The sequence below is a fragment of the Leguminivora glycinivorella genome, chromosome 10 (genome assembly GCF_023078275.1).
Source record: "Leguminivora glycinivorella isolate SPB_JAAS2020 chromosome 10, LegGlyc_1.1, whole genome shotgun sequence".
NCBI lineage: Eukaryota > Metazoa > Arthropoda > Insecta > Lepidoptera > Tortricidae > Leguminivora > Leguminivora glycinivorella.
The window spans coordinates 7030473-7057983 of NC_062980.1; the positions used below are offsets into that span (position 1 = coordinate 7030473).

General features: G+C 37.5%; 2 protein-coding genes across 3 annotated transcripts in view; one reads left to right on the forward strand and one right to left on the reverse strand.

Annotated features, from left to right (window-relative positions):
• LOC125230626 lies at positions 1–22676 on the reverse strand. 2 transcript variants are annotated; one of them, XM_048135844.1, is made up of 22 exons: positions 22466–22676; positions 21246–21281; positions 18010–18048; positions 17445–17459; positions 16816–16835; positions 16034–16055; positions 13949–13972; positions 13511–13546; positions 13174–13212; positions 12417–12443; positions 12018–12092; positions 10710–10783; positions 9730–9854; positions 6272–6466; positions 5442–5556; positions 4118–4169; positions 3326–3437; positions 2703–2838; positions 2310–2435; positions 1770–1930; positions 809–948; positions 1–726 (listed from the first exon to the last, which is right to left on the reverse strand). In XM_048135844.1, exons 1-22 carry the CDS (start codon positions 22578–22580, stop codon positions 62–64), a joined length of 2349 nt encoding a protein of 782 aa, XP_047991801.1. In that variant the 5' UTR covers positions 22581–22676; the 3' UTR covers positions 1–61. The 2 variants fall into 2 exon arrangements, with proteins under 2 accessions (XP_047991801.1, XP_047991802.1); XM_048135845.1 differs by lacking the exon at positions 16034–16055 and having other exon boundaries at positions 13949–13973.
• Positions 22611–27511, forward strand: part of LOC125230625 (uncharacterized protein DDB_G0290685-like) — a 13047-nt gene continuing 8146 nt past the window's right edge. The window contains exons 1-6 of the mRNA XM_048135843.1: positions 22611–22861; positions 22935–23002; positions 23769–23878; positions 25612–25842; positions 26691–26805; positions 27351–27411. Coding sequence (XP_047991800.1) covers positions 22759–22861; positions 22935–23002; positions 23769–23878; positions 25612–25842; positions 26691–26805; positions 27351–27411 — 688 coding nt within the window. The 5' untranslated portion in view covers positions 22611–22758. The remainder of the gene's footprint in view (positions 22862–22934; positions 23003–23768; positions 23879–25611; positions 25843–26690; positions 26806–27350; positions 27412–27511) is intronic.

Consider the following 27511-nt stretch of genomic DNA (forward strand, 5'->3'; position numbering starts at 1 on the left):
TAAATAAAACATAAGTTATAATTTTTATTGAAAAACGATTAACGTAGGTACATTTATATATTTATGACTTTTGACCAGAGTCTGAGTCTGAACTGGGACCGGAATTTGAACTCGAATCGCTCCCGCTTGAGTCACTCCCCATAAGTTTTACTATTTTATCTTTTTTGGAGCTATTATCCTTTTTTGGAGTATTAGCGTCATCGGCTACACCTTGATTAGCCAAAACATCTCCGTTGTGGAGTTCGACTTCGTTATCATTTAATTTTGTCAAAGTGAATGTTTCATTATGATCGATCTTATATGATTGTCCTTTTTCAGCACCATCCTTAGGTGGTAGTTCTAATTCTACACTCTCTTTCCTCATGAACGCATATTCAGGTTTCTTGTCATCGTTGTCTGTAGGATGTTCTGGTTCTTCGGATGATTCATTATTATCTGGCGGTTCAGTTTGTTGGTCATCTGGCTGTTCGGTAGGTTCATCTTCACTGTTATTATCTGGAGTTGGCACATCATCGCTATTATTTGGCGATTCAGTATCATCATCGGTATTATCTGGTGGCTCAGTAGGTCTATCATCATTATTATCTGGCGTTTCAGTAGGCTCATCATCATCATCATCAGGGTGGAATGGTGTAGTTATATCGTTGTCATCATAATCCGTTACTTCCTTCGGTGTAACATACTTTTCTCTACCATCTTCTTTGTCTTTAACAGGAAGTTGCGGATCTACAATATGTATAAAAATAAATTTAATATGTACACCTAATACCCAGCTAAAATAAACGTTTGATATTGGAATAATGCTTACCACACTTCGTCAAGGCACTCAAGGAGCGTATGTGGTGTATCAGGGTGCTGCTCATAATTGAGATGATGTGGTGTTCCAAGAAGTGTTTGAAGTTGGCGATTATTCTGTTGGCGGGTCCCTCAATCGTCAGCGATTCTGGTCTAGAAATGAGAATTCACTGATATTAATCAGATATTAAAACTAATGTAAAAGAAAAATATTACTAAAATCCATGAAGAAAAGTTAAGAATGTTATTAAATTGCCAATAAATGTTTAAAGAAATATTCAGTGGACCATTTCACAAAACTACAATATTATACAGCATATACCTTTGTAGATATGTTGGAGCTACTTGCTAATTGTAAATTGTAGCTTAATGGAATGGACACCAGTACCTAATCTGTATCGTTATTAAATATTATCGTAGTATAGGTTTGTCAATATACCTCCTGAATTCAATAACGGGGATATACACTCTAAAACAACTTTATAAATACTTCCCATGCTGCAAGAAGGAGATCTGCAGGTAGGGACAGACGGCTTGTACCTCACGATCTGCAGCGCCATGTGTGTTCTCAGGTCCTCGGACTTGAGCACAAACACCCCAGATACACAGCCTTCATGAACGTGTCGAATTATTCTAAGGTTTCTAAGTAACTTACTTCCCATGCCGCAAGAAGGCGATCTGCAGGTCCGGGACCGACGCGACGGCTTGTACCCCACAATCTGGAGCGCCATATGTGCTCTCACGTCCTCGGAGTTGACCACAAAAACCTCGGATACACAGTCTTCACACACGTATCACATTACTCTAAGTAACTTACTTCCCATGCCGCAAGAAGGTGATCTGCAGGTCCGGGACCGACGGCTTGTACCCCACTATCTGGAGCGCCTTGTGTGCTCTCACGTCCTCGGAGTTGACCACAAAAACCTCGGATACACAGTCTTCACACACGTATCACATTACTCTAAGTAACTTACTTCCCATGCCGCAAGAAGGAGATCTGCAGGTCCGGGACAGACGGCTTGTACCCCACGATCTGCAACGCCATGTGTGCTCTCACGTCTTCGGAGTTCAGCACAAAAACCCCAGATACTGGCGGTATGCCGGTCCTTACGAACGTGTCGTATCTGTACTCCGTCTGAAATCGGAACAACATGTCAAATTTAAGGGTCGTTTCTCTCTCGAAAAAAAAAACGCACACATCAATTGGTATTGCGCAATGTGGTTATCGAGCGATGTGAGGTTCAGGAGATAGTGGCTGGTCTAACTAGGCCATGAATCCTCCTCCATACCTCCAATGAGATGATCGGATCAGGTTAAATGGATGCGTTAGTACAGTAATGCGGTAGTAGCAGCTATGAAAAAGATCAGTATCGTGTTGTAAAGCACGTGGTTATTGTCCGATGATTAATACCACGACCACCATATTAAGAGATTACCTCTAAAACGATCGAGAAGAAGATGAGGAATCCTGAATGTCCTGATGTTATTGGAATCAGATAAAATAATTGATGTACCTTTAGTCCACTGAAACCGATGTCGGTATCGACGTAGCGCACTTCGCCAACTTGCTTGCCGGTGGTGACGGATCGCCGGTACATGGTGTCCAGACCGCGGACGTAACCATCGTACAGCCTTATTTCCTATAGGAATAATATGGAAAAACAAGTAGGAATGACACTTGGCAAGCATTAGTCGCGAACGGCGTACGGCCACTAATAATAGACGTAAAAGAGAAAGATATTTGATTTGTGAATCTTGGTTTCCATGGTAAGCCCTCAGGCCTGAGGGAGTCTTGACGTGACTCATATGGTTTTCAATGTGACTTGAGAAAATCTTAGTTTTATTTTACGCTTCCTTCTGCAAGTAGGTAATGCAATAGGTTGGAGTAATAAAGTTGTGTATCGTACCATCCCATTAGCAGCGTGGAGTGTAAAATCTGGCATCATCAGACTTGGTCCCTTTTCTCTCATACGCCCGTTCAGTATGTCCGTAACCTGGTCAGCGAATCCATTCAATAGGATTGTCCTTTCGTTTTCATATTTCCTAGCAAAAAAATCATTGCCATGATCAGACATAGGTATGTGGCCCTATTTCAAATAAATGACCAAACCATGTAAACCAAATCAAACCACCACTCAAAACAAAGGATGATTTTGAGCCTCGCTCTCGGAACGTATGATAATTGATAGTTATGATCTAAGAAAAATGTTAGGCTTTCTTTACCAGTTGTTGCATTTCGTCTATATCTTTGGGATGATATGTATTGTGTCTGCTTGAGATTGTTTACAGGTGCAAAAAAATGAACTAAGTAATAGGTTTTCAAATGAGAAATCAACAATTACGATAAAACAAGGAAACGCTTTCTGTCACTTTACAATACTCAATAAATAGTGAGACAGGAAGCGTATTCGTAGCACTAACGATTGTTTCTTGGGAAAGTACGGCAACCAGTATGCTACACATACTGCGACCGAATGTATGTTAGACCTAATTCAAGTGGGATAAAGGTAGAAAAGTAAATGCAACCTACTGTATTTCCTCGTTATGCTTGACCTCATCAACGCCGTAAAGCATGAGGAAGTCGTTGAAGTAGTCTTTCAGCCAGTGATCGAGATCCGTCTGCATTCTGTTCAGGTAGTCCTCTACAAAAAATTATGGACATACTGTTTAATACTGCAATAAAATGTTACTTTCAGCACACATGGTGCTTTATTTGCGCACTGGTTCGCAAAGTAGTACATATCTTGTCATGTCTAAAATTCTAAAATTTCAGGGTACAGTCATGGACTTTAATTTTATTGTTGATCAACTTCTAGCTCACTTTGGACACGTCACAGCTTCACTATGCTTAAACCACACCTCGAACACTGGCGATCAAGCACATAGTCTAAGCTCGTGTAGAGTGCACGCGTACTATGCTTGTATGAGTGAAATATGACAGGTCGACTGTTCGCGTTTCTGACAGGCGGTAACTGTGAGGTAACCGAGAGGGGGTGGGCGGTACTTTTAGCGGGGAGCGGGCGTGGCCATACTGTACGATAGTACTCTTTATTATACTGTGGCTTAACTAATATGAAATGTCCAGTATAAAATGATCGAAGTGGATCAACAATAAAATTAAGTCCGTGACCGTACCTACTGAAAAAGTCTTACGATACACGTGCGAAGAGGAAATTCGTAACGTATGTCATGCTCGTGTCGATTTAAAACTCTCCCTTCCGTCGTGCTTTAGTTTATCGCCTCACTTGTATCGTAATGTTCGTAATGTGCAACTTTTACAGAGGACTGTGTACCGTACTGTGTTTGATTTTAGAAAACGTACTTAAGGTATTAGGATCCAACGGAGTGCTTTGTCCTGGACTGTCTGTCGTGTACTGAAAACAAATTGGTTTGATAACAGAGACGAATACTTGGTACCTAATTGTCAGACTATATTACCATACATATACAGGTGGTTACTAATTAGTCTAATTACTATACAGTATACTGTATCAACTATCAATGTACTCTGAAAGATGAGTGTGCTTTGTACTAAATATATTATATTTTTACTGATAGCTAAAAACTTATTTTTTTTTTATCTTTTGTAAAAAGACATGAACATGACTTTTCCATATTGCCATTTAAAGTACCATATTGTCCTTCACACTTACAAAAGTGAAAAAAATGAAACTTTGTAAGCAAGAAAATTTTACCGGGCCATCTTATTAGTGTAACATTTCATAGTAAGTACTGCCTTTAGTAGCATAGCGCATAGCGTTCATAGTTATAATGGACTAAGAGCCCTGGCCCCGTAGCCGAATGGCATTTCTCCGACGCTAAACGAAAACGAAACGCCGCGAAAGATTGTCTGGCTCTGTCGCGCCAATACGCAAGAGCGATAGAGATAGATATATCTACTAGCGTTTCGTTTCGTGAGCGTTTCGTGAGCGTTTGTGCCATTCGGCTACGCACCCAGGGCCGCCAGACCTTCCTTAAATCCTCAAGGATGAAACTTTGGGATAATGAAGAGTTCGTATCGACGTTTAATGTCTACATATTTTCTAGTTCGGCCCGACGGCCATTTTTAGGGTTTTTTGCTATCAAGTGCTGAGGGTGAAAAAAAAAAGTGCTAACTTTCCTTACATTCTCTGTGTTGGAGCACGTTGTTAGAAATTGTTTATCATCAATGCCGTTTCCGCCGGCCATAACTTTTACCAGACGCGACAAATTTTCTTAAGCCTGATTTTAATATATGATACACAGGGAACTATAACTAGACCGTTTGTAAGCAGCCTGACCAATTGGATGGACCTAACCGGGTGGCAAGACCGACTTAAAGCTTCGCTATGAACATCAGTAAAATCGTGATTATATAAAGTAATTAACCCGGCAACCTTCAAATCGAGAGTGAACAGGCATCTTCTGGGCGAGCTTACTCCATCGTAGGCCACGTCTTTGCCTTTGGCTAGTCTGTGGCCAAGAGTAAGCCCATTTATAATAATAATAAAAAAAAAGCGTTAGCTGAAAGCTAGAAAATATGCAGACCTTAAACGTCGATACGAACTCTACATTATCTCAAAGTTTTGAGGAAGGTCTGGCGGCCCTGGGCTCTCAGTCCATAATAACACTCTGTTTAGTATTCAATATGAAGGTAAGGTACTCACACGCATAAGTATAGGCATAGGCGGTATATCCGAGAGAATGTGCTCGATGTGAAGCTTGCCGTTCTGGAGCCGGTACCGGCCCTCCACTTTGTACTTCACGTCTTTCAGTAAGAACCTGCGGGCATGTTATAACTTTACTCCTTATTCGTAGACGGACTGCAAATTGTGTGATAAATTCACGCTGACTGCACGACTGCACGTCAATTGCAACATCAGCGTGCAGTTTCCATAAAAGTCTTTAATGAATATGAGCGGGTCCTCTTTAAACATTAGTACTCGCTCATACCGGCCCGGCTAGTGTCAAATACTCCAGGGTACCTACTATGTGTACTTACTCGACTTCTCCGTTATTCGGTCAGCGGCCTCTAGTAGGTACAGTTTAGAAGGATGGTCTTTGGACATTATAGCACGCGCGTGACTCTCAAAGCTGTTGTAGGTCGTTTAGAGACAGACGCATCGTCAGCGTCAGCTGTTCCATGATTTGGTGTCGATTATTTGTTAGATGATGACCAGAGTCAAACATTTTGGATATTGAAGTCATCTACTTACTCGACTTCTCCATTGTTCGGCCTGTAGTACAACTTAGAAGGGTCTTCTTTGGACGTGAGCGCGCGCTCACACTGTCCCAGAAGGTGTAGGTCGTTGTGGGACAGACGCATCGTCAGAGTCATTCGATATTGGTAGTGGTATCGACTTAGACGACTCTTCTTTAAACTTGATCAGGCTCAGTTGACAGAGTGATGGGATATGATAGGGATGGCTGGAAACGGATCATATCATGACCAATATCAAATAGACCGGGATATTGATATCTTGTATCGTCTACTTACTCGACTTCTCCATTGTTCGGCCTGTAGTACAGTTTAGAAGGATCTTCTTTGGACGTGAGCGCGCGCTCATACTGTCCCAGCAGGTGTAGGTCGTTGAGGGACAGACGCATTGTCAGCGTCAGCTGTTCCACGTCGTTGTGTATGAAGTTGATGGTGAACCGTGTGTTGTTCCGCAGCTTCAGGCGGTAGAAGAATCTAGAACATGAATATTTTTTAAAGTACGTGTTGTTTAAGTAAGGTCCGAAGCCTTTAAAGGAGAATGGCTAAAGATTCACGCCTCCTTGTACCGAGATTGTTACACCTAGTACTCGTACTCGAACAGAGTGCCAGTATCGATATCGACCCACATTGAGTAAATAAAGGGTTAAAATTGCTTCATATATGGAATTAAATATGTACATTATCTTTTAATGTCTTCTTGTATGGTCACATGTCACATACAATTGTTAGGTCCTTAAATAATTTTTAAGAAAAAAAAAACCGCCGCTTTTGGGGTTCTGGTGAAAGGTACTTGCGAATGTTGGATTATGTAGAAATGTATAGGTATTTATTTTTTTAAGGTAAATATTTGATTATTTGATGAAAATACAAATAAATATACGTATACCGTTAAGGTTTGAGGAGTTTCCTAAATTCCTCATGAATTATAAGAAATCGAGCTTGGCTAAATTTGACTTGAAAACTTAAGATGCTTAGCAAACATAACAAAGAGAACAAATCTCCTAACAAATAAATGTCAATGTTCTGAACTTAAATGCACGCTGTTCTTATAAAAATACCAAAGTCACTATAAGTGTGCCTTTCAAATTTAAGGAGTTCCGTTCTGATCTTCATCAGCAGTTCCACTGCATCAAATGTCACTGTTCTGGACGTAAGTGCATGCCATTCTTATAAAAATATCAAAGTCACTAGAAGTGTGCCGCTGCCGTTCAGATTTGAGGTACCCTTTACCAAAAACAACATCAAGTTAGATATCCATTTGCACTTTGACTAACTTGACTTTTAATGTAGGTTAATCGTCAATTCATTAGGTAATTACTTGAACTTGAATGAATAAAACGTGTCATTAAGTATTTCGTTAAGCACATAGACAAGTTACTTGTAGCTACAACCTACTTACTTATTATATAGTACGGCAATTTAGTTTAGGCAAACGGGTTCATCAGAGCCAGAGGATTAGGCAGCCTCGGAATTTCAACGACCAGCCATAAAAAGGCAGCCATTACATTCCGTTACCGAATGACCTATTACTGCAATTACTTAGAGGTCGTTCACATATAAATGTTGAGTAAATATTAAAATTCTAGACCTTCTTGATTCTCTATGTAAATGCGTGAGCTGAGTTGGTTTATTTAATATATTTCGAAATTTAATTACGACGCGAAAGACTATCCTAGTGTAAACATTTGGAAAATTTAGTTTCGTTTTAGTTTCGAATGTATTTTTTACGGGTTCCGTATCAAAATTGTAGAAAATGAACCCTTTACTCGTAGTTGCGACTTTCTCGTCTCTTTGTCTGTCATATTATTTTTAGATAAGCTTTTTTGATATAAGTAGATCATTAATTCATAAAATATCAAAACGAGGACGGGAACCCGTTGACGGGTTTCGAAATTTGGAATCTATTCAGAGATTTTCTATCTTCTGGCTCACTTGCACCAAACATTTAACTCGGGGTTAGTGGGCTGTCATCTGTCAAATTCCATATAAAATGGTGGGTTAACCCTCCATTTTCGTTGGTGCAAGTGTGCAAGTGTACAGCAACAGCAATAAAAAATACACATAAAGTAAATCCCAAACATAATAAAAATTGAAAAAACCCCCGACCGCGACATAGTAGGCCGAATTTCATGAAACATGGCTAAGAACACTCCCGATTAACTCAGCTTTCAGACAAAACAAAACTAAAAAATCGGTTCATCCGTTCGGGAGCTACGACGCCACAGACAGACAGAGACACACACACACAGACAGACACGTCAAACTTATAACACCCATGCAGTCGTTTTTGCGTCGGGGGTTAAAAAAGGAAGCTTTAAGCTAGGTATATTACTCAATTGAATAAGTATTTTAAGAGTATACGTTTCGCGCACGTTTAAGTAAATAACACTTGAAATAATGTTGCCTTTATCTTCAAGCACAAAGATAACCTTATTTTGACATTTAAACTCGACCCTTTAAATTATGTTTTCAGAGGACCCTCGCTCGAGTATTAATGACCACGTAGGTATTCTTTCGATTTCTTTCGTAACGTTTTGTGAATGAATTTGTATAAAGATATTGTCTGGCTCGAGGCTATTTCCATCTCCAGGTAAAAAGTATCTACTTATTCATAAAATCGTGACCTAAATAAAAATTTTAGCGCTATCATTTTCGTTCGTTTCAGGAGGTATTTCTGGTGACCTATTGATTCTCTGAATAAAATAACTTAGTCGGCGGAAGAGTACCTACTTTATAGTAGAAAATTTTGTCAATATGTATTAATTAAGTAGCATGCAGATTTACTGCAATAAAACTATTTTCATATAGTATCCAATTTTCTTAACGAGAATCATTTGTTACATTTTAAGGTTGGTCTCATTTATGATAGTTACGTAAAACAGCAGTTCTCATAAAGTTTGTACAAAAATTAAGGAAAAGTTAATTTTTTTTTTAATTCCTGTTTTGTTACCAAGTTTTATTTCATGAATTGAGTACGTTTTATTTGGTCATTAAGGTTCTCTAGTAGGTATCTATATTTTCTTAATTATAACAATTATCCTGGATATATCTTACGAAAGTCGACTTATGATATGACGACTAAATGTTGGTAACAATATAGGATCATTTTTTGCTGACGTGGCTATGTCCAAACTTTTTGAGAACTGCTGATAATAACCTCGTATGAAAAGGATGACGGAAAAATGCCGGCGTGCTGTGCACAACTTATCACGATTCCAGGATGCAATGGTGGCCACGATCACGTTAATAGGGGAACGGCAAAGAAGAATAACCTAACCACAAAATTAAAATTTTGAAAAAACCCCCGACCGCGACATAGTGGACCGATTTTCATGAAACATGGCTAAGAACACTCCCGACTAACTCAGCTTTCAGACAAAAAAAACTAATTCTAAATCGGTTCATCCGTTCGGGAGCTACAATGCCACAGACAGACACACACACAGACAGACAAACAGACAGACAGACACGTCAAACTTATAACACCCCTCCGTTTTTGCGTCGGGGGTTAAAAAGAAGATGTTCGTGTATAGCTCTTTGTCAATACTCGTAGTGAAAAAGAGTGAAATGGCGTAGAAGAAGATACGTTGGAGTACCTGGCAGCCGGCTCCATACTGTAGTATACTGTAGTATGGAGCCGGGTGCCGAGGTTTAGTCTGTCTCTGGCACAGTGAGATAGAGTGAGAGGGAGATATTTTGAGACTGTTGAGTGTCTTGTACGAGTTTGTGTGTCTTACAGCATAGAGCCGGGCATCCTCATCATGCAGTAGGTCCCAAGGTTCAATCCGGCGGGGATCACGTTAGGGTTTCCCTCGAACTTCTGGAGAGCTCGCTCCGCTATGCCTCTTCTCTGGGCTAAGGCCTGAACCATAATAGGATGCGTTAAAAAACGGAATTATAACTGAGTTTATCATGAGTTAAGTGATCTACATTATGGTTAACTAACTAAAGCCTAATCAGAAATATATGACTATATTCTGTCAAACAACATACATACAAACAACAAACAAGTCTATCAGTAAATAAGAACTAAGAAACTATAGGTAATCTTTTCTCTAGCACCCTAAAGAAAAGGATGCAAATAGTTTTCTTTGTTCTTATTTACTGTGTGATTTGGTTGACAGAGTATATTTTCAAGAGGGCGCTGTTATTGTGATGTAAGTGGTGATAGTTCAGTATAAATAGTATTAATAGTATGAAGGACATAGTACAACCACCGGCATAAATAAGTGATGATTTCTGTACCTAGTCATATTAACGTCTTGTTTGAAATGTCATACGAAATTGTCAAACGATTAAAAGTGACAAGGTATGTACAGAAGTCATCACTTCTTTCTGCCGTGCCGGTGACTGTACTAATGAAATTCTGCAACATGGCGCGTAGTCATATCGTCACTACTTTTAAAAAACTTGTATCTTCGTCTGTCAATGAAAAGAAAATTTTAGTAAGTATGTATGGAATGCATATAGACTTACTGCGTTTTAACTTTGAGGAGCAGCGTGAGATACGAGATTTTTAAAAGTAGTGACGATTTCTGGCCAGGAGTCGTAGCCGAATGGCATTTTTGCGAAGCAAAACGAAAACAAAACACCGCGAAAGGTAGTCTGGCTCTGTCGCGCCAATACGCACGAGCGATAGAGATAGATATCTACGAGCGTTTCGTGTCGTGCCCGTTTGTGCCATTCGGCTCCGTACCCAAGCTTTCGTAAGATTTACCTCCAACATTTGCTCATCGAATTTTTGAGTGTTAACATCTTTTGAGTATGATTCCCTGACTTCCTTGTACTTTTCTGTCAAAAAATAAAATAAAATTATCACAAATGTTATCTAAATATTTACCTATAAAAATGTGTGTGTATAATGTACCTATAAAACATGGTTTCTTTCATCCTATTTTATGATGTCACTGCTATCAAACTTATCAACGACGCACCATTAGGACTAGTGATGTGCAAGTTGCGGAAACTTTCCAAAAAAATCTTAAATTTCTTGAAAAATTCACGAAACCCTCACGAAAAGTAAAGGGAATTTAAATTTATGAAATGGAAAGTTTCCATCCATATAAGTACAATTGTCCATACAAAGTATGGAAAGTTTCCAAAGTTTTCCTATGTGAAAATTTCAGAATTTTGGAAACTTTCCGTCGGCTCATCAGTAATTAGGACTGACTCTATTAATAATAATAATAGATACGACGTGCTACGAAGGTACTCGTAGCACGTAGCAGATCTGTTCGTGGGAAATGTAGCTGCGAGAGTAGCGTGTATGCCTTCACATAAATTGACGACCCAGCGCATAGTGACCCTGTCTGCTACGCCGAATCTCGGTAAGGGCATTTATTTGCGTGATGAACACAGATATTTGTTCCTGAGTCATGGATGTTTTCTATGTATATGAGTATTTGTATATTATATATATCGTTGTCTGAGTAGGTACCTGCAACACAAGCAATCTTGAGCTTACCGTGGGGCTCAGTCAATCTGTGTAAGAGTGTCCTATAATATTTATTTATTTATAAATAGTGTCAGACTCGAAGTTCAGTGCAAATCACGACACGTTATAATTATCCCTCTACGAGGCATTTTCACCACATACGAGGAAATCCATATTATCGGTTAGGACCGTAGCTGTCCAAGTTCTTGGAATAAAAACATTATTTTTACTCTATCTTATTCTAGAGAAAATAATTTATATACTTATATCTTATTCAAATTGGAGCGTGACTCTTATTTGGTCTAACTATGAAATGTAGTATGCAAGGTGTAACATGAGGAAACCGATAATTTTCACATTTTTTTTTCTTAAGAAAAAACTTAGAACATACCTATAATTATGATATGATATGGATTTTTATTGTCTGAAATAAATGTTTTTTTTTTTATATATTCCTTCTTTTGACCTCAGTAATAGGTACGTGCTTAAATCTGTCTGGTTCCTCATGTTACACACTTATATAAGTACATATAAAATATGCATGCAAACGTAGCTTCTACGAAATATCATAACACGAAAGTGATTGCTTACTCTCCAGCTGACTCATCTTCGCAAAATGACTTTGTTCATTTAATGATATCCAACAACCATTCGGATTGTCTGGATCTGCAGGACAAAAGAGGAACTTGAAAGTTTCAGGATTGTATATCTCCGAATTTCATGATATTTTAATTATTTATTGTTTTTAACCCCCGAATCGCAAAAACGATGGGGTGTTATAAGTTTGACGTGTCTGTCTGTACATGTTGTACATATCACGTTGGAGGAGTTATAGGTAATTATTATAATTATGGTTATTAATTGCAAGCTGACTGTGTCGGAAGCTTCAGAGAGCTTCTTGGAACTTTGTTAATATGTTATCACTAAAGCGGAAAATTATGAAAAACTGTTAATTATAACGATGTGGAAAGATCTTGAGTAATCTATTACCATTTAGTTTATTCTTCTGTCCGGTACCTGAGTAGGAAACATACCAAATTAAAGTTAACTGACGAGTTAAGACAAAAAGAATTAAGTACCTATATCTATACAGTGATATACATTACAGTGTATGTGTATATGTATAGGGTGTTATCAAATTAGTCACGGATATTTTAAGGGGCTTAACATCAAAACAATTAACTTTCATTAGAAATTAATACAAAATTTTCGTATGATTTTTTTATTTCATTTCCTTAACAAAAAAATATTTTAATTTATTTTCTATATAACCATCCTCTATAATGTAATTGCCTGTCAGGATGTTTAACACTGTCTCTCATGTCACGTTAACAGTGTATAACTGTCTAGAGAGATCTCATTTAATTATTTTATTAACAGGGTGTTTTAACATAGAACATTTGTGTCCTAGTTTTCTCAAAAAAAAAAACATAACAAAACCTATGATGTTTCATACATAAATATACTCCAGGAGCGGAGTAATATCAGCCGTAAAAATATGCGTGACTAATTTGTTAACACCTCATAGAGAGAATGGGTGTCAAAGTAAAATGAGAGAGATGAGATTCAACCAAAGATGCGGCGCCATCAACCAGAATAAATGTTCCTTTTTGATTCCGAAGTACGTATTTTCCAACTCCTCTGCTAACAATTTAGTAGTCAGAGAGGGGGGAAAGGGGGGGGGATTTGATTCATTCGACAGCTAATTTACATACATAAGGACAATAAAGGCATTGGAATAGTTTACCTTCCGCTTCAATATCATTTGCGTCGTCTTCTTTGGAATCTGTATAAAAAAATAGTATCAATTAAGTTTAGAATAGAATAGTTTAATTTTGTGACGACAATTAAGCATGAAATTTCAATAAAAATAATGTTTTATCCATACTAATATTATAAATGGGAAAGTGTGTGTGTCTGTTTGTTTGTCCGTCTTGCACAGTAAATTGACGTGATTTTTTAAGTGGAGATGGTTGAAAGGTTGGAGAGTGACATAGGCTATTTTTTGTCTCTTTCTAACGCGAGCGAAGCCGCGGGTAAAAGCTATTAATACAATATGTCTACTAGATTATTGTTTACTTTACCATCAACTGGTTGGACATCATTAGATTCTTTGGTACCTAAAAAAAGTAGTTGGCTGTTATATACTACAATAATACTAATATTTCAATCATATTAAATATTTTTACATATTTTTTTATATTCCAAGTATTTATAATGAAAGGCATTGGGGTGCAAGAATATTGCAAATTCGAGTCGTTTAATAACTAGCAATATTCAACTGACCCACGTTGCATAATTTACTAAGGTACAGTGGGGCAAATCCCGACTGGGGGGCAAATGTAACTGATCCATTTTTTCCATGTTTTACAATGTTTGCATTATTGAGTGTCAGCGGATACATGTAGAACTCAACATCGTAGTGTAATAATGGAAAAAATGGATTAGTTACAATTGCCGCCCAGTCGAGATTTGCCCCGCTGTACCTTATTTTATAATGTGTATATAGATAGGTACATTACCGTCAGATACGCCTTCTTCAGGAACTGAAAAACGATAAATAATTAATAAACCGACAAGGCTTTACGAGGGTCATGCCAAAAGAAATTAGATACTCAAAATTTACATACTTTATTCTTTATTACAGCTATCTATTTTTTCGAAGTATTCACCGTGAACACGTATACACGTTTTCATCCGTCTAAACCACTTAGAAAATACCGATGACCACTCTTCTTTAGACACCTCATAAATTTCGTAATTATACGCAGCCAACGCATCTTCTTTGTTCTCAAATCGCCTTCCTCTTAATTTTTCTTTAATTTTAGGAAAAAGATAAAAATCACAGGGGGCTAGGTCAGGGGAATATGGGGGGTGGGGTAGAATAGTCACGTTTTTTGAGCTGAAATAGTCAAGTGTTCTAGCGGAAGTGTGCGGGGCAGCGTTGTCGTGGTGCCAGAGCAGGTGCCGGGTTCCTGACTTCGGCCGCTTGTCACACCAAGCTGACAGTACTCTTGGGGCACAAACTGTCACATACCATTCTGAATTAACTGTCTTTTGATCTTCTAGCACTATTGTAGCAATATGTCCCGTCTTGCAGAAAAATGAGGCAACCATTTGTTTTTGTGTGCTTCGGGTTCGGCGACATTTTGTTGGCGTCGGCTCATCTTCAAAACACCATACTGTAGACTGTCGCTTTGTTTCGAGATCGTAGTTATATAGCCATGTTTCGTCACCTGTAAGTATATCATATAAGTTTTTGTTCTCGCCTGCGTCGAATTTATCTATCATAAATTTGCACCAATCCACGCGACGGTCTTTCTGTAAATCGGTGAGCTTGTGCGGCACCCATCTTGAACAACGCTTATGAAGAGACAGTTTACTATGAATTATAGTTTGCAATGCTGCTGATCCAATGCCCAGTTCACGCTCGAGCTCTACATATGTAATTCGTCGGTTCGCACGAATATTTTTTTCCACAGTCTTTACATTTTCTTCAGTGACTGCGGTTGGCGGCCGTCCGGTCTTCGCCTCATCTTCAAAGCTGTCCCGTCCTCTTTTAAATTTAGCAAACCAATTGAAAACAGTTGCACGTGAACACGCAGACTCTCCAAAAGTCGAGACTAAAAGTTCAAAACACTCTTGAGGTGTTAAACCTTTTTTAAAGTCATAATATATCATAACACGAAAATCACGTCGAGGAAGCTCCATTGTTGCGGAAAATTCCCGCCAAAATTATTTAGAAAAAAAATAATTAAAAAAGGAATCCTAAGAATTTCCAAGTGTTCCATTTTTTAATTTATAAGCAGATAACCTACCTTTACATTGGTGTATAACTGGCCAGTATCAATCAAATGACCATGGAGTATCTAACTTCTTTTGGCATGACCCTCGTATAAACGGTCCGCAGGTACAGTCAGCAATAAAGCTATGAATACAGCCAAAGTGCCAAATATATGTCTACATAACTTTATTGCCTGTTGTTATTGTGTGTTCACAGCTTGGTTGCTGACTGTACACATAATTAGGTAGAGATTATTTGGACATTTATGCTAAATAGGCGAAATAGTATTAAACATATAAGCCTGCCGATGTAGAGTCGAGTTCAGAAATATGTGTACATATTTTCATCTTATTGCAACGAGTTAAGGTGAAGAAATGTACACATATTTATAAACTTGACTGTAGCACACTAGTTCGATAAAGTTTATCGCATCGGTGCGTCCCTATCGCATTTAAGAATAGTGCGAAAAGGACGGCCTGACGTTATATCGTTTATAACGCAACCATGCTTGCCTGCCTGGACACTCACGCGTGTGTGTTGTAATTAAAAGGCTAAATAGTACATTACGATACAATTGCGTAAAAAAGGAAGTTCGAAACGAGTGCTGATAAATTAAAACACGACCGAAGGGAATGTTTTCAATCGACACGAGTTACGAATTTCCTTTTCGCACGTGTATCGTCCCACGTTTTTCAGACAGATATATGGCCCTCCGAAGTTTCGACTTGACAAGATATGAACCACTTCTCGCACTAGTGCGTAAAAAAGCACCATCTATACTGAAAATAACTACTTATTAAGTTTTCTATAATGTGTAAATTACCAGTAGGACCTTCTTCAGGACCTAAAAAAAATCAGACATCATTTAAAAAAATCGATAAGGCTACAAAAAGATCTTAGGCACACTGTGATGCTCATTCTGATTATTTATGTAGACATTTGAGGGTTAATAATTCATTTCAAGGGCATTTTCAGAATTTGGGTCCCCCAATTAGAGTAAGTTGTGAACAAAAATTAATTCGCTGTCAGTTTTGTGACGACAATACAGCATAAAATCGGTATAAAAATTTACTTTTTTCACATTCTGAATGTAGATTATCGCTTAAAGTTTGTGAAATTAACATAAAAACAATATTTTTATTGAAATTTCATACATAATAATCGTCACAAAACTGACAGTGAGTTAAAAATTTTTGTTAACAACTTACTAGTGCACTACTCGTAGTGTTAAGTATCTATATTACAGAAGATGTGAAGCTAGGGTAATGCTAATTAATGTGTAGACATTATTTTATTTTATTTATATATTTAATCAAAAAGTAACACAGCATTACAGTTTACACCAAGGCACTGTGAAACTACAAAATACAAAACAAGACTTACAAAAAAAAAATACAAAAAACGTACAAAAAATAAACAAATTAAACATTAGATTTGGGCGACGACGTAACAGCGTGGCTCCGTTGCGTCGTCTGACTCGGCGTAGGATTCACACACATACATTCAAATACCTATGTGTGTGTGTGTAATATGTACGTATACTACTAAGATCACATGAGTGTTTAAGTTATCGATAAGCTTTTTATAATGTGTAGGTACATTAGCATCAGGACCTTCTTCAGGACCTAAACAATCGAACATATTTTTTAAATCGCAAGACTTTATATTATAACTGATCCCTAGGTAGGTACATCGTGATGCTTCATTTTGATTATTTAGACATTTGAGGGTTAACCCCTCGTATGCTGCGTGTCAATTTTTAACCCCCGACGCAAAAGCGACGGGGTGTTATAAGTTTGACGTCTCTGTCTCTCTGTCTGTGTGTGTGTGTGTCTGTCTGTGGCATTTTAGCTCCCGAACGGGTGAACCGATTTAGATTTAATTTTTTTTGTCTGAAAGCTGAGTTAGTCGGGAGTGTTCTTAGCCATGTGTCATGAAAATCTGTCTACTATGTCGCGGTCGGGGGTTTTTCCAAATTTTTAATTTTGTGGTTATTATCATTGAAAAAGTGACCCTGACATTTAAAACAATGGATTGAAATTCCCCCGCACGGATACGTGTCTAAGCGTACGAGGGGTTAAAACAATTTAATAGGTATCAAAAAGCAACGGTAGAAGTAGGTGTAAAGCTAGGTTGGGTAAATTTATGTTTATTATTTAGAAAATTTAATAAGTACGTGTGTGGATACTGTAGAGGTAGGTTTATAAAATATCAGATGTGTGAAAGTTGATTACCATTAGCTTCGTCGTCTTCAGGACCAAAACAATAAAAATTATTTAAAATATCGACAAGAATGTATAAACGATCCGTAATAGTGATACTGTGGTTTAGAAAATGTAAAAAAAAATCCTACTGATTTCAAACACGTTAAGGCCCACTTGCACCAACCACTTAACTCAGGGTTAGTTAGGCTGTCATCTGTCAAATTCCATATAAAATAGTGGGTTAACTCTCGGGTACAGTCAGCAACTTCGTTAGTGCAACTGGCCCTTAGTCTGATTGAAGCTTTTTGTTGATTTATAGATGTTTATAATATTGTCTTCAGTTACCGCGATAAATGCTAATGAAATAAAAGTTCATTATACGCGATATAATCCGTTTCCATAGTTTTATTTTATAGATGGTTAATTTAAATATTACGAGTAATTTTTAGTATTCTCCTACAGAAAATAAATAAGTATTATTCAACCCTTAAAAGGGTGAAATTAGGTTGAAAATTTAACACCATCTACGAAGATAAGTTACAAGCAAAACCTGGCACATCAAACAGTACATTATGTAAAATTAAATCAATTTTACCTTCAACTCCGATTGAGTTCGCCTGGTTTCCTTTGGCTTCTAAAGAATAACAGAAATGAGAAACAATTTCAAGTTCAAGGTTTATTATTACAAGCTAACAAGATAGCTGGAGCGAATGGAATGAGCGTTTTGAATTATATCTGTCATTGTAGGATGCCCCAAAATATTAAATGTAATTCCTGTAGAACGGTCACCACGACACAGGCCTTAGTGTGGGACCACGGATATAGTGGTACAATTTTATATCATTTCTTTTAATATTGTACATACTTATTTTATTTATTGTGTGACTGACACATTTACTTCATTTGCGACAGTTTTTATGAATTGATATTCATAATTTATTACACTGATTAATTTATTTATTTCAAATACGTTACATAGCATGACAGTAAAAAGTAAAGCACTGTGTAACTAAAAATACATAAAAGCATAAAAATACAAAAGTAAGAAAAAATAAACACATCAAAAACAGCCGACAACGTAACAGCGTGGCTCCGTTGCATCGTCTGACACGGCGTAGGGTACACGGTGTAGGGGATAGGGCGTGGGATACCTATGTACCACTGAGTGATAAGCATACATCGGGGTTTTGGGAGCGGGAATGAATTCGTGTATTTGTAACTCTGTGTTTATAGTAATTTGAATTACTGAAATATATATTTAACTATGTAACTGGCTCCAAATGTACCTAAAGGGTACACGGTGTAGGGGATAGGGCGTGGGATACCTATGTACCACTGAGTGATACTGATAAGATGACACTGAGTGATAAGATGACAAAACAGAGAGGAGGAGGAAGTTGTACCGACCCCACATGAGGATAAGGGTAGGAAGAAGAAGAGGAATGCATAGGGTATAGGCTACTAGACTCATATCGAATTTGGTACAATAAATGATTGTCTTCTGTAGTATACGACATAAAATAATTTTTAAGAAAAAAAAACCGTCGCCTTTCGGGTTTTGGTGAAAGCTACTTGCGAATGTTGGATTATGTAGAAATGTGTAAGTATTTTTTAAAACTGCTTTTAATGCTTTAATTATTAGATGGCAACACAAATGAATATACGTATAACGTTAAGGTTTGAGGAGTTTCCTCATGAATCCGATTAAATTATAAGAAATCGAAGCTTGACAAACTGACTTCAAAACTCAATATGCTTAACAAACATAACTAAATAAATGTCATTGTTCTGATCTTAAATACATGCTTTTCTTACAAAAATACCAAAGTCACTATGAGTGTGCCGTTCAGGTTTGAGGAGTTTGGTTCTGACTATCATCAGCAGTTCCACTGCACTAAATGTCACTGTTCTGGACGTAAGTGCATGCTGTTCTTATAAAAATACCAAAGTCACTATAAGCGTGCCGTTCAGATTTAAGGAGTTCGGTTCTGACCATCATCAGCAGTTCTACTGTACCAAATGTCACTGTTCTAGACGTAAGTGCATGCTGTTCTTATAAAAATGGCAAAGAAGTCACTATAAGCGTGCCGTTCAGATTTGAGGAGTTTGGTTCTGGCCATCATCAGCAGTTCCACTGCACCAAATGTCACTGTTCTGGACGAAAGTGCATTGCTGTTCTTATAAAAATACCAAAGTCACTATAAGCGTGCCGTTCAGATTTGAGGAGTTCGGTTCTGACCATGATCAGAAATTCCACTGCACCAAATGTCACTGTTCTGGACGAAAGTGCATGCTGTTCTTATAAAAATACCAAAGTCACTATAAGCGTGCCGTTCAGATTTGAAGAGTTTCGTTCTGGCCATCATCAGCAGTTCCACTGCACCAAATGTCACTGTTCCGTACCTAAATGCATGCTGTTCCTTTAAAAACACAAAAATCACCATATGTATGCCTTTCAGATTTGAGAAGTTCCCTTGATTTCTTCAGGATCCCATCATCAGAACTGGGTTTTGAGAAAAATGGGACCAATCTGTATGCATATACATTCAATAAAAAAAAAAAATTTCAAAATCGGTCCAGTAACGACGGAGATATCGAGGAACAAACATGAAAAAAAAAAAACCATACAGACGACTTGATAACCGTCCTTCTTGAGATATGAGGGCGACGGTTAAAAACAATATCTATAGATTTTGGATATTAAAAGTGTATGATGACTACGTATTTTCGATTAAAAATGTGTGTAATTTTTATTTATTTTGGCCACCGAAAACGCTGTCAGCGATGTAGTGACGTCATCGAATTCGAACCTTACTGCATGTCAAAACAATCACTGACATATTGAACTTTATGTCTTTATACTTAAAAAGTCAGAAAATGTTGTTTTCGAATAGAATGACCTGATGCATAGATAATCTATAGATTAATATGACTGTGTTATTTTCGCCTGATTACGTAAAAGTATACTTTAAAAATATTTTTTGCTGTTTTTAAGTCATAATAAAATATGGTAATATTTTATTTCGGTTGATTGGACAGTACTTAATCATATAAGACAGACTTTAAAAAAGGGTCAAGTACTGATTTTTCTACACTCGTCATATTAGTAGTATACAAAACACCTATGTGAAGATTGTGAAGATGATATTGATTAGTTAATGCTGTCTAATATTTATATTTTCAAACACTTTATATTTCAGTACCAAGAAATCTAAGGACTTAATCGGAAGGTAAGGTAATTCACTAGGTACAGTTACTGTACCTAGTGAATTACCTTACCTTCTTTTTCAAAAGTACTGTACTTTTTAAAAAGATTGTCACTTTACCACCAGATTCAATTGAGCTCAGTTTCTCTTCCTTGGTATCTACACCTACAAAAAAATAAATAGAATTAAGAGGTTGAGCTACTTATTTTTTTTTACAACAGGTTATTTTTTTTACTGTAAAATCGTGTTCAAAAGTATCCTGACATAAACCAGATTTTCTAATACGATTATATATTTAAATATTTATTTTGAAATGTAATATAATGTGTTTTTGAACTCGACTGATATTCAATAAACAACATAGTTTTGTCTTTTGAAGCATCATAGTAAGTATTTAAGGCACATTAGGGTAATTCCGAATGACAGAAATGCTCGGGTAATTCCGAAAGGGGAATCTTGATATGATGGAAATAATGGTGATTTTTATGCGACTTTCGAAATTAGACGACTTTCGGAATTACCCTAATGCACCTTACTTACTTTTTAATAGTTTAGTCTAGCACTAAATATATGCATACAAGTATTTTACAGTATTTAATAATCTATCAAAATATTGTAACTTTACCAGCTAGCGGCGAATTAGGTAAATCTGTGGCGTTTCCTGAGAAAAATAAATAAAAGACAGTTATTTGATTTTTGCAATGTGCGAATCAGTAATGTTCTCATAGGGGTTCCCAACTTTCAAATATCTAAATTATTTTGTTACCAGACACTTTATATAAGAGCGATGGTAAAAAATTGTGGCGTTCCATTAGTGTAAGGTCACAGTATAATAAATAGTACTATCGTACAGTATGGCCACTCCCGCTCTCCGCTGAAAGTGCCGCCCACCACCTCTCGGTTACCTCACAGTTACCGCCTGTCAAAAACGCGAACAGTCAACCTGTCATATGTCACTTATACAAGCATAGTACGCGTTCACCTACACGACCTTAGACTGTGTGCTAAGGAACGCGCCTCTTTCATATATTTGACCGCCAGTGTCCGAGGTGTGGTAAGGTACTGCCTGAGTGGACGCTCATATTGGGCGTGCAGCGGAGCGCGGCGTGCGGCGTGCATGTCAAACAATTGAAGCTCATACAAGTGTCCTGAGTCGACGCTGCACGCTGACGAGGCACACTCACCCGCCCGCTGCACGCCCCGCCGAACTCTGCTCAGCGTCCACTCAGGCCTTATACTAGATAAGTACTCTAGCTTATAATCTGCATTAAGAACAAATTCCTATTGGAATTTCACATAAAGCATCGAATCTAATCTCTTCTGTGATGAAAGCAATAATTGTGTATAGCATAAAAAATCGTTGCCGAAACAGATGAGAGTACTAAATTTAGTAATGATTAATTACGCACAGTTAAAAACGTCGACGACGTCGTCGTTAGAATTAAAGTACCTAACTTTAATTCTAACAGACGTTAATCATTAATAAAAAAATTGTAATCTCATCCGCATAATTCTACGTCTACGTATTAGTATATTACGCCTGTGCCTAATTAATCATTAACTTTAATACTCTCTGTGTATTGCAATTATGCAGAGATGGGCATTAACCGATTAACTTTTTATTCGACTAATTAATCGATTAAAAAATTAATCGTCAAAATTAGTCGACGATACATTTATTCGCTATTAACGTTAATCGAAGATCTTCGATTATGACTAATTAATCGTCCTTTTCAATCGATTAAAACGAATTAATCGTCTTATTTTAATCGTTAATCGTTAGTCGATTACTTTTTGCCCAACTCTGCAATTGTGTAATAAATATAAAGAAATGAAGTAACTCACCCCCATCATTATTTCTCCTGGGAGCGACCTTACATTGAGACAATTGTGAAACATAAAAAATACAAAATAAAACTAAAAATTTTGGCCTATTGCTATTCATCACTTGTTTGAGCATAACGTTTCTTTAGTTAAATCGGAAATCTTATATTGGTTATTTTATTTTTATCGAATATTTGGTCGTAAAGATTTCCAAGTCAATTTAATTTATTTATTATTGCGTTCAATCGAATGCTTAGATTTATACTGATTTTCACGATATTTTAAGTTATGCCGGTATAGTACTTTTTTGAAAGATGATCAAATTTCTATATTTTCTTTCAGTAATAGCGTTGTATATAGTGAAAGATATCGAATGTTCGAGTATAAATGATGAACTACGAAGTTACTACGATAGCGGTAAGTTTATTTGGCAATATTCAATTTCAACGGTACATGGCGGATTTTAATTAAAACCACAATAATTTTCCAGATATACAACAGCAGTTTAAAAACGAATGGAAGAAATACCGGGTCGCTTTCGAAAACGAAATAGCAACGGTAACTATACTCGGCATAATGTATGAGAATGTACGAGTACCTATAGGGCCAATCCAGACGGGAATCATTTTTCACCAATCTCATTGAATTGTCTGATCATACGAGTATCAGGTGGTGCGGACACAAACGCCAATTTGGCTCGTCGGTTTCATCCGTCGATTATGATTATAAATTTATGTTATGAGTATTATGACCGATATTAGGTAGCCGATAAAATGAAGATATGGACGCAAGATTGAATGCCCTTTGTACAATTTTTAATTTACAATAAATTTAAAATGAATAAATAAAATATCGATTGTGACGCTAGTATCAGGGCCGGATTTAGATACAGATTTATTGGGGCCCACTTTTTCTTCTCAAAGCTATTGCCAGGCTTCCTGGGACCCTAGGAATTAACCTAGGGCGCGTTAGGGGAATAGATTTAGAGCGTCAAATATTTCCAATAAATTTAAGAAAAATGGGTGATTAAATTGGAAATCAATATAAATTTCTTTTCTGATCGCATCGGTCGATTGGTTCACCCCGTCTGGGCTGCGCTTATCGGAACTACCCAATCTACCCATTCAGTGTTGTGAATTGTTATTTAGTCACCTGCTGCAAATAGTATTCAGTACACCTTTATTGTACAAAGACAGAAAAATTGATGCAAAAGTTAAGAAATGTAAAGGTTAACTTATCTGTTTTAGGGTCAGGGATTCAACATTATTTTGATTTTAGGTAGACACGTTAATATCCTGATCTCGATTTATTTATATAATTTCAGAATCTGCAGGAAAACTTCGGCACCAAAGCTCTAAATATCTTCGAGCCAGACAGACACGTAACACATTTCCTCGCAGGAGGCTTCCACCTCACAGATGGCGTGGTGATGGTGTCAGTATTCCCTTTTCTTGTCAATAATATAGTCAAAGAAAATGGTAAAATACCTACCTAATACAGAAATCCCTTCTCCGCGGTGAGGATTTGAACTCGGAACATACCACTTAACTCTGAACCACTGGGTACGTGGCCGATTGGCATAAACTCTCACGAAACGAAACGCTCGTAGATATCTATCTCTATCGCTCTTGCGTATTGGCGCGACAGAGCCAGACTACCTTTCGCGGCTTTTCATTTTCGTTTCGCTTTGCAGAAATGCCATTCGGTTATGCACACTGACCAGAATTGTTATATCGACTGCAGCGAAGTGTGCAGCGCCCCGGAACCGCCGAAACACAACACTTTACTATATTGTATAGTCGCCACGTGACCCGATTTGGAGACAAACGTTGCCACCATTTTTTTGATCGTGCTGCGAGAACGAACAAATTTTGTCGGCTTGGACTCGTCATTACAGGCCTATACTCAGCCGTTTTCTGGTCGTCAGTCAAAAAGTGAGGAATCCAGCGGGAGAATAACTTTCTCACGTCTAACTCTTGCTGTAAAATTATTTGTATTTGACTCATTCCAGTACCTAGTCTCCTGAATCTCCCGATATGTCACATGCCGATCTTTCTTTATCAGTTGAGGAACAGCATCGATGTTATTATTAGTCGACTCGACCGATTTTGGACGACTTTGCCGTACGTCATCCGTGAGGGACACACAGCAACGTTGTAATTCCGAAAACCACCGATATATACCAATACTAAAAGCAGTAGTCAATCGATGTACCTACACATTGTTGTTGTGTTATTCCACTTTTAAAGTCGTATAAAATTAAAGCCCTAAAACTTTCAAGGGACAGTTCCTTGTTCACCAGCGACTCGACGACTTCAAAAAACAATTGAAAAGCTAACATTGCTTTTTTTTCTAAGTGATCAGTTTTTCGGATAATAAAAGGATATGGTAATAAAAAGGTAACATAACATTTTCAGGGCAACCCTCGTACTGGATGTATTTCTCCTATCCAGCTTACGCAATTTCAACTAAACAAATGTTATCTATAGAAATTGCAAATTCTAATCTAGTTGGAGCGCTGAATCGTGTGCAATCCGAACGCTGCGTATTTTATATAAGCGCTTTGTTGCACAGTGAAATATAACATGCAAATGGTGAACATTGAGCCAAATGGCATTCTCAACGAATAAAGTGGGTGCGAACGCATTAGGTATGCAGTATGGATATTTGGGTTGGCGAATACAATTTTAATAGAGTTTAAAGCTTTCATAGAATGTTTTGACTTGTTCCATTGAAAAATAATTTTGCCAGGATATGTCACAAAGATAGATACTTAGCTTACCGTGAAAACCGAAAAATTGCGGAATATTTATTTTTTCATTTCCTCATTGAAAGTAAGGTAGACAAAATAACAGAAAGTGGTCCGCATTTTGTGGATTTCGATTTAAATTGTTACAGCCTATTTCACAGATCCAACTATTTTGTTCGGAACTTATCAAGGTACCTCTGCTTTAGGTTTCACTCACCGCAGTCTATTGGAAGTAGAGTAATTTTGAATTAGGTCTCGGATCTATATTCATTTCGTTCGGCTAGACAGCTTGTCAAAATAACTTAATTATTTATTTGTCTATCGATATAAATCTTGTTATACCTCTATACTACATTATCGACCAAGTTCTTTCCTTCATTAAGTCTAATCAGAAGATTAATATCCTCGAAACTTTCAGATATTTCTTTGAAATGGTACTAAGAGAACTGCCAGCTTTGATAGGGCCGAAGCTGACAATCAACCTTCCCTCGAATTACATACAAGTGCATTCGAAGGTCGACCGCATGTTTATTGACACAACATACTATGTTGCGAGGAACTCGTCCACTGTGATCTACGCTAGTCCTGATGACCAGAAGGAGCTCTCACCCTTCAGCCTGCAACAGGTGGACAATATGGGGAAAGTGGTGTAAGTCTGTCAAGCCATTTCTGTAACTGGAAATAAGCCTAATTTTAAAAATGTGTCGGCATTTAAAAAATCCTACCATAAATGAATTATTCGTCTTTTTTAAACACACTTAATAGCTAAAATATTCAACTTTATTAGACATATTGTGTCCGTGTACACACAATTACTCTCTTGTGATATTTACGCTTTATGTTACACTAGCTTTTGCGCGCGGCTTCGCTCGCGTTTGGAAGAGACAAAAATTAGCCTGTGTCACTCTCCATCCCTTCAACTATCTCCACTTAAAAAATCACGACAATTCGTCGCCCCGTTTTGATGTGAAGGACGGACAAACAAACAGACACACACACTTTCCCATTTATAATAATCGTTTAAATGTGTTTGGGTTTATAATAATAAATCCAAACACATTTAAACGACAAGCTCCCGCACGCAAGCGAGCCAATTGAAACCTTAAGTATTTGAAAGTGTCAAAAGTTAGTTTGATAATGTTACCTTATGTAGGCACGCTAGCATTTGTCTACACCTTACCCTACCCACCTAGCGAATACCCACACAGTTTGTCAAATAATGCGCCGGTCGCTTCCATGCCACGTCGCCGCTCGCACGTTTCGTTTGCCGTCTCAGTCGTCCCCTATGCATCCACGCAATGAATGATGATGATATTATCTTATTAACAAAGGATCCTCTAGATTTTGTTACGTAATACTCTGCCGCCCTTGTACCGCGAAGCGAGGACTCATTTAAAGCGTCAAACAATTTACTTTACCTTGGCGATAATAAAGTTACGTTGGCAAGCACTAGGCCTTAGAGAAAATCCGCGACTGATGTTTATTACTATTTTACAGAATAGTTGCCGAAGACTGCACACTAAACGGTATTTCCATAGCGACTCTGAGCGGGGATTCGGTTAACGTGGGACACTGCACGTACCAGCTCACTGAATGCAAGTTTTCGGTTGAGGTGGGTCTACACAGAAGGGAAAATATTTTGTAATTAGGGGCAGAAATTAAAGACAAGTTTTTGGCAAAAAAAAAAATTTGGCACAGGCTTATCGCCGACTGTAATTTTCTTTCAACAGTCATCTACTGCTCCCCTGAGACGTTTCTAAAAACCCCTCACTCGATGGGGATACATTTCATTACAGAGTTCCTATGCCCACCTTTCTGCTCCATCATCAAATCAGCTCCATGATACCATAATATTGCATTGTCACGTGATTTACGAGCCCTATGTGTGCAAAATTTCAGCTTAATCGGAAACCGGAAAGTGGGTCAAATGTAACTTGCAAGATTTGATTACAGCATGACAGACAGACAATGGGACAGGTGAAAGTAAATTCAAGCTTGTAAACATGTAGACACATAATAAAATATTTGCATTCGCGAATTTTCTACTAAAAGTTGAATGTGTAACCATCAATAGTGTCCAAGATACGAAAGAGGGTAATGTATTATGTAATCGATATTAGAGTCGGAAAATACTTCAAATGATAGTAATTGTTCCAGATATCAACACCTAATTCTGGGGCGCCGCCAGTGATAGCGCCTTATTTTCCTAGGGGACCAAGTGAGTGTTCTAAGTCTTTTCGAGTCCAATTCACTCCTGTAATAAGTGCACTTTTCTAAATAAATAAATAACTATTATAGGACATTAATTCTTACACAGA

Bases quoted from the DNA above. Each gene is read 5' to 3' on its own strand.
- LOC125230626 (XM_048135844.1), bottom strand. From the start codon at position 22,580: ATGCTCAAACAAGTGATGAATAGCAATAGGCCAAAATTTTTAGTTTTA. The intron at 6,467-9,729 runs GTAAGACACACA...TTCATGTTCTAG, and splicing joins AGGATGCCCGGCTCTATGCT to ATTCTTCTACCGCCTGAAGC. The intron at 2,436-2,702 runs GTACGATACACA...TTATTCCTATAG, and splicing joins TCCACGCTGCTAATGGGATG to GAAATAAGGCTGTACGATGG.